Consider the following 10,739-nt stretch of genomic DNA (forward strand, 5'->3'; position numbering starts at 1 on the left):
AGTCTGCCTCCGCCGCGGAGAGGGAAGGAGGAGAGGGTAAGGGGAGGGGAGGAGAGGAGACAAGAGGAACGGAAGGGAGGGGAGCAGAACAGAAGGGAAGGGAGGGAGGAGAGGGGAGTGGAGGGGGAGGGGAGTGGAATGGAAGGGAGAGGGAGGGGAAGGAAGGGAAACGGAATGGAAGGGAGAGGAGGGAAGGGGAGGGGAGGGAAGGGACGGGACAGGAGGGAAGGTAAGGAAAGGGAGGGAGGGAAGGGATCCCAAGGTGTAACAAGAAAGGAGAGAAAAGAGTTGTATGGTCAGCATTCTAGATTTATGTATGTGTAATTGAACTGTTGGGATCACTATGTGGCGTATGGTTAAACAAGCTATAATAGGGAGGGCTGAATAGTGTGGATCTTGGATGGTTGGTTTCAGTTTGTGATTTTCAACTTAACTATAATGTAGAGGTCTTTTCAGCTATTCCAATGTTACATCTCCAATTGGTTGTGCTAACCTCTACTAGTTTTCTTATACATGATGATATGGAAAAATGATGGCTTTTGAAGCGAATGAGAGGTTTTGTTTTACTGGTCAATGTGTTCAAAAGCTAAACGTCGTCAGTTTGTGCTTTTCAGGTTCAAATGCCCATTTGTGATGGGCTAGAAGCAACAGCCAAGATAAGAGAACTAGAGAAAGATTCTGCTAAAGGTCACAGAACACCAATCGTGGCCATGACTGCCCATGCAATGTCAGGAGATGGGGATCGCTGTATTGCTGCTGGCATGGATTTTTACATCAGCAAGCCTTTAAATGCCAAAAAGCTGCGAGAATTATTGCAGAATATGGCAACAGGATTGCATAGTGGGTATCCTTCTTTCAGAATACCTACGGCATCATGATAACTTACTTTTAAAGAAGATGCAACTTGAAAGCTTTCCGGTCTGGATGGAAATGAGAAACCACATATACAGCCAACCCTCCAGAACTATTGCCATCCTCTAGAGGACCTACACACGTGTAGGGATCTGATTAGACTATAGCATGTCAGGATCACCTCACCACCCAACCACGGCAGTTCTCCAGGGTGGACACGACTTGAACCTATAGGAGTACCAGATAGCACCCCTAAGCAGAATGGTCACCTTGTCCACTCAGGACACAGTGTGCACTTATGACCTAGGACTCGTACTAACTGAGCTAGCTGTCCTAACTAGGCACTACTAGGCCTTAGGAGCACCCTAAAGCCACTAAACAATGACCATGGTCTTACTTCTAACCCAATGCAGCACCCTTGGGCAATGCTACACCACAGTATTGTTGATGTAACAGATGGTGTTTGTATGAGGCGTTGGTAATCTACTATTCTTTTGGTGATATTTTTTTGACAAAAGTATACATGCTCATGAACATGAAACAGTAATAATTCAGGGAAATATTTTTGAGAGCTGAAGGATGAAGTTGTCATGTGTTTCATGGCACCAGAACCATTGGCAGGATTTACTGTGCAAGTGCTAGCAAAGGAGTTGATGGTTGGACTGAGAAGGGAAGGCACAAACAGATGCACAGTGGATCAAAGCTTGAATATTTCTTACTGCCTTAGCACGCTGAAGCGTGAATATTATCTGAGCTTCATGAGTGAATGAAGACTGATGGCTTTAGCAAGGCCGCCTCAGAAAATGTATCGCACAAACTTCTTTAGATTATTCTGTTGTGATGTAAAATATTACCCAACCGGTGGCACTGCAACAGTGTATGGTGTTTATGCTCCTTGAGTCGTCTCCCTTCAAGTACAGGGAGTTCTAGAAATTTGAATTGATGAATGCAATTTATCTGCCTACTTGTCAGAAAATCCATACATGATAAAAGAAAACTATTTCTCTGATATGAGCTGCATGTATGTGGTGCTTCAGGATTTATCTCTCAAATTCTTTTACAATAATAATCCATAATATATGAGACCTCTTTGTAAGAAGTGGGAGATTTTTCTTTCCATAAAGAAAGGTCATGTAATTCTTCATGTGGGGGGTTGTGAATTCTTAGCTTGAATGCTTGATATAGAATGAGTCTTATACTTTGGTAATGAGCTTTGGAAATTCTCACTTGATAACGGATTTCCCCTCCCATGTTTACTATCCTCGAATTTTGAATGAAGAGTTATGTATATTTTTACACAATTTTCCCTGAAAGCTGTCATTTCTATCTCAGGTTTATGATTTAGCACTGTATCCATGTTTAGTGGAATCATTTTCCATTATTATATTTTTCTGTGTTCAAATATGTGACTTGCTGCAATAGTATTAGCATCTCTTCTTTTGTACAAGTTCTTTAGTAGATCATAAATTGAGCTATCTGCAGGCAGGGAGAATTAACAGTCGTTTCCTTCTCAATAGAAACGGTACCACAGGGTGAGAAAGCTCATAGAAAAAAAATTCATTGGATGTAGCTAGATTACCAAGAGTTGGAGTGCATGGGTATGAATGGCCAGCTGACAAATATAGTAACAGAAAAAAAGGGAAAAAAGTAAGAAGCTAAAAGATGCAAGTCTGCAGTTTAATCACTCAGCATGCCAGCACAGTAGTGTAGAACTGCAGGCTGAAGCATTTAGTTAACAATAGGAATGCAGTCTTAAGACCTGAAAGAGAAAAATGGACAACAATAGTGCAGCCCAGAAGAAGTTAGCTATCATTGCAGATGGTAATGGAGTTAGTACACAGTCAAGATCATGAACTAGAGAAGACAATTGCGCTTATATATTCAAAAAATTGTGTTTTACACACAGGCTGAAGTTCACTGCCTTTCATGCAGGATATATGTAGGGATTGATGCCAGTTCTCTCAGCTTACATCACAATTGTGACAGCTTGTGCTATGCTTATTGGAAATGTGGGCAAATTCTCCACCATTGGGGTGTACCTCCCCAATTTTGTGGGCAATAATATGACATCAGCCCATCCTCCCGTATGTTCTTAACAATATATATCCATAGTTGACATATTCTCTAGTGTGATCTATTCTTACTGTTTTGCCCTTGAGTCTAACGATGACCAACCAAGTTCACGCTCAATGTCTTGTCTAGAGAACCCATGAAACTTCTAGATTTGGTCACCACCTTTGCCACTCGTCAATTTCTAAAGCTAAATTTCAATACTTGACCAGCATCTGTATAAAATGTATTTGGTTGCCAAGTCCCCCACCACTTCTTCACAAAATTGTTTGAAGTCTGTCTAGGACATCTCTAGGACAGGGGATAATACTCTTATGAAAGTATTCCTAGGAGTCCAATAGCCACTAGAGTGACAAGTTCCCTACCTGCATCTTCCTTGTTGCATTCACCTACTTGCATGTTATTGTGGTGCAACCACATGTGATGTGTAGGAAAACGTCCAAGCAGAACAAACAAGGGCATAGACATCACTCCACACTGTATAGACATCACTCCTTGGGAAAGTCCCCAAATACACCAAGAAAGCCTGCAATTATAGCCTCTTCTCTTGTCACTCCTATTCCCCGTCTTACTAACTCTTGTGAAAATTTCCTCTCCTTTCTTCCCTCTACCTTGACGCACTCAGTCTCTCTCTCAAGCATTGAAGATTTCTCTTATTGGAATCAGGACGTCTAATTTGGTAGTTGTCACATTCTCTTGTTATCAAGACTTCATCAATTGATGCACTTGGACTTTGTGGGGCTCCATGATGGGTTCCTAACACGACCCTAGCACTCTTGAAGCCTCTGATCTGCAAGCAAACACAAGAACACACCAAACGTGAGGAATCTGAGCAGGCTGCTCACCACCCAACCATGAAATCTACGTGATGTGATCCCGAATCAGGAGATGTCCCCTCTGAGCCACCCCTTCGAGCCACGAGCTGAGCTACTGGCACAAACTCCCAACCAAGATTCCGACCAGCCTGGTGTCCCATACCACCAAGTGGCGCCTAGAGGCCTCGGATCTGCTGCTAGGCCTTGGGCTGCACTAAGATGTAGGCGCGCGTCCGCGCCTAAATCCAAGATCATACCTAGCACTTGGGAACGAGAATTGCTCCCATTAGCTCACTGAGAACTGAACCTCTGGGCCCCTTATATAGACTCGGACCCAATGCGCCAAAAATTACGGAGACCCCTATCTGTGGTTCGTACCCTTGCCACTCAACCCGAGAATCAAGCCTGCCTAGCCCTAAGCCTCCCCAAGCTATCTGAGCTAGTCTTGTGTACCCCAATACACGTCAGATACCAATCCATGCACATGACATACTTCCCCTTCTCTAAGAACTCACTCCTGAGTTCGCTAAAAAACCCGGGAATGTCCTCTAGAGGTTAGGTAATGTCCCCTATGTTGCATCCTCCTCAACACGATCCTTCCACTTGATCTTGTATTCCATGATAGTTCTATCACGAATCTGTCTTTCACGAAATTCAAGAATACTCTCAGGTTCGTGTGGAATAAAAGTTAAATCTGTAACTTCTACTATTTCTTGTGGAGAAACAAGTTGATCATCCGCACCTAGCAACTCTTTCAGTCTACTGACATGAAACACTGGATGTACTTTAACATCAGGAGGCAATTCTAGTTTATATGTAACTGGTCCAATTCTTTTAATAATCTTGAAGGGACCATAGTATCTGGGGGATAATTTCGGTACTTAGGCTCTTGGATTCCTTGGGAATATGTAAATATACCATCATCCCTTTAGAGTACTCTTTGGGTGAACGATGTCTATTAGCATAAAATCTGTCCCTGTCACCGACTATGTCGGAAGGCAAACCATATAGCTTAAACAATTGGTCCACAAACTCGTGAGTCAACTAAACAGCTGATATGGTCGATCTAGTAGGTAAGAATCTAGCCATCTTTGTCAAATGGTCAACTATGACCCAAATGGAGTCATGACCCTTGTGCATTCTAAGCAAACCGGTAATGAAATCCATGGAAATACTTTCCCATTTATTACTCGGGATCTGCAATGGCTATAAGAAACCTGCGCTTCTAAGGTGTTTTGCCTTAGTAACCTGACAAACCCGGAAACCCACCACATAGTTTTCAATAAATGTACGCATCTTAGGCTAATAAAAGGTATGTTTCACAAAAGACAAAGTCTGATGTATACCTGGATGTCCAGCACTAGGAGCATCATGACACTCCCAAAGAATCTTGTATCGAAGATCCGAAACATCTAGCACACAGATCTTTCCATTCTGGAACAGCAAGCCATTCTTAATCATCCACTGACCTCCCTCCGCCTATATTGTAGGTGGCACAATCCCCGAGTCCTTGTCAACCATGGAGCTCCCACCTAGACCTTCTGCCAATAAGAACTGAAATGACTATCAGTTGTTGTGCAAAGCCCCCTCGAGGATTCAAATAGATATGAGGATATTTTCGTAAATGACATAGCATTTACAAACTTCGACTTAAGGCATCCGCCACACTATTCATCGAACCCTTTCGATAACGTATTTCAAAATCAAAGTCTTGCAATAACTCTGCCCATCTAGCCTTTCGTCCCCTCAATTCACCATCATACACCTACTTGATTGAGTGATGATCTGTCAATACAAGAAACTTCGAACCATACAAGTAGTGTCTCCAAACTTTTAGAGCATACACAAGTGCATATAGTTCTTTTTCGAGTATGGGCCAACGATATTGGGTGTCGTCTAGCTTTTTACTCTCAAAAGTTACAGGTCTGTCCTCTTGAAATAAAGCTGCCCTAATCGCAAAATCACTCGCATCGGCCTCTAAAACATAAGGCCGGGTAGGATCAGGCAATGCAAGAACAGGGGCTTCCTTGATAGTTAGCTTCAAGGTTTCAAAATGCTTGTTCAATGCATCATTCTAAGAAATCGACTGGGTAGATCTACGTCCACGACCTTTCAATATGTTGGTCAAGGGTGCCGTGATGTTCGAATAATCACGCACAGACTTCAGTAGAAAAACCGTAAATCCTAGGAAAGAACGAAGTTGTTTCATTGTCTGAGGGATGGGCCATTCCAAAACCTTCTGGATACGATCAAGATCAATGCTAATACCTTCAGAAGAAATCTTGTGTACTAAGTAAATGATCTCCTTCATAAAGAAGTCACATTTACTCATCTTGGCATAGAGCTTATGCTATCTTAGAATAACTAAGACAATCCGGAGGTGTACAATGTGACGGCTATATACCAAGATGTCATCTAAGAACACGACAACGAATTTGCTGAAATAATCTCGGAACAAATCGTTCATCATTTGTTGGAAGGTAGCACGAGCATTGGTCTAACCAAAAGTAATACGAGAAACTCGTAGTAGCCATACCTAGCTCGGAATGCGGTTCTATCTATGTGTAGAGCATAGATACGGAATTGGTGATAACTCGTACGCAAATCAATCTTAGTGAAGTACTTCGCTCCATCCAAACAGTCTATCAAGTCATTGAAACGAGGAAGAGGGTATCGATTCTTAATTGTCACTTTATTCAATCGTTTATAATCTACACACATTCTCCACGAACCATCTTTCTTCTTTCTTAAGAGGATAGGTGCACCCCATGGTGATTTACTTGGGCGAAGATAGCCCATATTCAGATAATCTTGTAGATGTGAAGAACAGGAGCCTCCTTGATAGTTAGCTTCAAGGTTTCAAAAGGCTTGTTCAATGCGTCATTCCAAGAAATCGGCTGGGTTGATCTGCAAGCAAACACAAGAACACACCAAACGTGAGGAATCTAAGCAGGCTGCTCACCACCCAACCATGACGTCTATGGGATGCGAGCCCGAATCAGGAGATGTCCCCTCCGAGCCACGAGTTAAGCTACTGGCATATACCCTGCTGCCATATACCCTACTGTCAATTGCATCTTCTTTTCATCGGGGTAAGGGTGAAACTGGAAGTGTACTTGCCACTTTTGCAACCAAGTGTCAACCACCTCCTTGGTTCTAGATTTATGATCTCCGGGATAAGGATCTGGAGTGATATTAGGACCCAACACTAAAGCCAAAGCATCCACATGCGTGAGCGGTTAAACAATGCTAGTCAAAAGCGAGATTGAAGTGTAAATCCCTTGGAGTTGCTGTGTCAACCCCGTTTGATTCACATTAACCTGCTCAAACTTTTCATCAAGAGCAGTGGTGAATTCACTGAAGGTAGTCTTCATAATCAAATCATCGTAGAGGCCCTGGTCATCCTCTGCGTGGTAGTTCATATCTTGATCACCCATAGCGAGCCCGGGGTCTATTGAATCAGCCATAACTGAAATTGGATCTGATGAAGAGAGTAGACTAGAGAAGAGAAACAACAGGTGGGCTCAGAGCCAGGAGACTGAAACGGAGTGGAAGCTTAGAGTAGGAGATAGCGAAGGAAGAGCAAAGCTGGCTGAGGAGAAGGGAGGTTGAGACGAAGCTGACGATCAGCCAAACTGATGAATCACGGAACCCTGTTCCCCCCGATCCTGTGGTTGTGCCGTACGGTCGTCTATAGCAATCCGTACCAGATGACGCAATCCGTGAGAGGGGCGTGGAGAGGTCTTCACATATGCGCAGTCACGAACTAGGACAAGGCTGTGGTTTTGCCAGGCTATAAGGTGGGTGGCCCAAGCTTTTAGAAAGCTCAGCTTTCTAAGAAAGCCCACCCTCCTAACTTGGAGGGGTGGTGCTTTTTTTAGCTTTCATGCCCCCCCCCCCCCCAACAGCTCGGCCCTATCGTGACCCTGCTCCAGCCTACTGCGCACCTCTCCGCACTCCCTTTCCTAGCACCATCACGATCTCTACACAGCCAGTCCATACACGAGATCCCTTGGGTTTCGCCTAAGCCCTACGCTTGCCAGCAGCTCCTCTTGCACCTCTCCTCTGACCCCAAGATCCTCACCGCTCCCTCCTAACTACACCGTCTCTCTCATAGTCCTTCACATCTAGCAACGAATTCACTCTCTCTCCTTCCTTCTTTCCCAATCCAGGCAACCACAACCTTCAAACGATGAACCAACCAAGCACTTGCAGGACATGTACATGAATTTCGAATTTGAGGCATACCTGGAGAAAATCACGTTCAAATTTACTCGTAACAGAGATTCCTACCTCAGGAGTTGGCTCTGATACCAACTGACACGACCCCAGCATTCCTGAAATCTCTGATCTGCAAGAAAACACAAGAACACACCAGACGTGAGGAATCTGATCATGCTGCTCACCACCCAACCATGACATCTACGGGATGCGATCCTAAATAAAGAGATGCCCCCTCTGAGCCACGAGCTGAGCTATTGGCACGAACTCCCAACCAAGATCCCGACCAGCTTGGTGTCCCATACCACCAGGTGGCGCCTAGAGGCCTTGGATCTGCTACTGGGCCTTGGGCTATGCTAAGATGCAGGCGCGCGTCCGCGACTCAATCCAGGATCAGACCTAGCACCTGGGAACGAGACTTGCTCCCATCGGCTCACTGAGAATTGAACCTCTGGGCCCCTTATATAGACTCGGACCCAATGCATCAAAAATTGTGGAGACCCCTATCTAGTTCGTACCCTTGCCACTCAACCCGAGAATCAAGCCTGCCTAGCCCTAAGCCTCCCTAGGCTACCTGAGCTAGTCTTGTGTACCCCATTACACCTCAGATACGAATCCGTGCACATCATACATGACAGTTCCCAAGTCCAATGACGTTGGGCTTCCAAATCTTGGATGGACTTACTGGCCTCTGATGTCATGCCCTTGTTGATCACCATGGACTTCATGTTCCTAGCTGAGTCTGTGTGTACTTATCACCTCGGAAGTTAGCACAGCTTGGTGGTCTCCAAATACGTGTTGTGATGGCTTTCAAAGTCAGCATTATCTAGTAGCGTATGAAAATGAACTCATGGCCTCCAAATTCCTTGATGGGTACCAAAATTGTGAGGTGTTTGGACTTTGTCTCCTTTCATTTTCTGCTTTTGTTTTTGTGAAGCCAGACCAATTTCTTCCTTGCCATCCGAGCCATCTCATCATGCCATTGTTTCCATGTGGATAAAGCAAGTGGTCTCCAAATACATGTCGTGATGGCTTTCAAAGTCAACGTGATCTGAAGATGTACTCATGGCCTCCAAAGTCTTTGATTCATCTTCTTGGAATCTTTAGTATCATCCCCGCCATTATCATTCACCATCTTGTTGAATAAGTAAGCAGAGGTGTGCTCTAAGGTACCACAATTGAGAGGTGTTTGGACTTTGTCTTCTTTCATTTGCTGCTTTTCTTTTTGTTAAGAATTTGAAGCTAGACCAATTTCTTCCTTGTCATCCGAGCCATCTCATCATGCCATTGTGTCCATGTGGATAAAGCAAGTGGGTTGGTAGTCAAATGCGACTTCCTCTTAGAAAGGGTGTGCGAGCATCTCATCAAGAAATCGTTCTCGTTTTCAGTTCGAAATTTTACTCACAACGTACAATTTAGAGGATACTCTGGTGAAAATTAGTCACAAGCCAAAGGAATCACTATCAACATATTAGGGTTTCTATATCTGACCAAATGTGACTGAGGTCACTTTTTTCCCCATCATTAATCCCAAGAGTTTAAAGATAAGCCATGTCCTCGAGAGGGTTATACATTGAGAACATGGCATTTGCATAAATACAAGGGAATCTTTCCTAACCATGGCGCTTGCAGCTTAACTCAGCTCCAGCAGTGCTGTTATGTACATGTATTCATTCATATGATGTGGAACACTTAGCTTTTGTTGTGTGTGAGGGGACTCCTAGGTTGGCCTTAAAGTCTGTGATCTCTCACTCTTTTGCCTTTATGAATTCTTGCTATCCACAGGGATGGGCCACGGGGAACCGAAGACCTATACCAGTTTGGTCAGAGGTCAAGGAAGAGGCAAATCAAGTTAACCTATGGTAAGCGAAGGGTGGACAGCCTATTCGGAGCAGTCGTAAAGGTGTAGATAGTTAAATTGGGGTGGGGAGGATCAACAATTGGGTAGTTAGAATGGAGAGATCTTGGATAACGAAGAGCTCTTCTTAGCCTTACGGGTGCAGATGGCTTTTAGTGGAACATGAAATATTCTAGAGGGGCCATCTTAGAACAGCCTTAGGCTTGAGGTGAGAGAGACACCTATTGCAGAAAGGAGAGACAGATGAGTTGTATAAATTCTTTTATAAGTTCCCTTTAATGAAAGTACAAGAGTTCTTCTCCATCGCATTGTCTTTGGAATATGAAGGCAGCTCCACATGCTAGCCAATCGTAATCCTTAATACTGTAAGGAAAATAAAGCATCCCTCATTACAAGCTCTATTTGTTGAAAGGGGAGTTATATGAATCCTTTTCTAAGTAATTGACGTTGTGGCATTGCGTGATACTCGTTCAATGCCTACTTTGATTGTTGTAATTGCAAATACACTAGCCCTGCGTACTAGGTGGGTCATCAAAATGTTCTCGGACACGGATCCTGTATTAGGTGGTTTTTTTACCAGGCCATAGGGATGAGGACCTGGTCGATGGAAATTTGGAGGCTGGAAGAGAAGATTCTATTTCAAGGTCAAAGGCTCAGACCTAGCTCAAAGTCTTTTAGAGCTGGGGTGTATTCTTCAGCAAGCTGTCATCGAAGGTTAAGGGTGGCTTGAGAGAGGATTTCACCCTAGAGGATTCAATCTGTTGGTCCAACGTCATCTAGGCTGAGGGGGGATTACTTGCGATGCTGAACTTGTGCAGAAGCTGGGTGTTGCACAATAGATCTGGTAAAGTGGAAACATTTGTGGGTATTGTTAGAGGCAAGGTGGGGCTTCCTTAGAGGAGATTTGTGACTTGTATCAACAC

At 44.0% G+C, this 10,739-nt stretch overlaps 1 protein-coding gene across 1 annotated transcript in view; it reads left to right on the top strand.

The window, feature by feature from the left end:
• The window catches only part of LOC147904290 (uncharacterized), a 79,150-nt gene extending 77,318 nt beyond the window's left edge, over positions 1-1,832 (top strand). The window contains exon 14 of the mRNA XM_087385230.1: positions 615-1,832. Within this exon, the coding sequence (XP_087241356.1) occupies positions 615-878 (264 nt within the window). The 3' untranslated portion in view covers positions 879-1,832. The remainder of the gene's footprint in view (positions 1-614) is intronic.
• The last annotated feature ends 8,907 nt before the right edge of the window (positions 1,833-10,739 follow it).

The sequence above is a fragment of the Dipteris shenzhenensis genome, chromosome 2 (assembly GCF_047967505.1).
Source record: "Dipteris shenzhenensis isolate YYH24624 ecotype China chromosome 2, Dip_SZ_1.0, whole genome shotgun sequence".
Classification (NCBI taxonomy): domain Eukaryota; kingdom Viridiplantae; phylum Streptophyta; class Polypodiopsida; order Gleicheniales; family Dipteridaceae; genus Dipteris; species Dipteris shenzhenensis.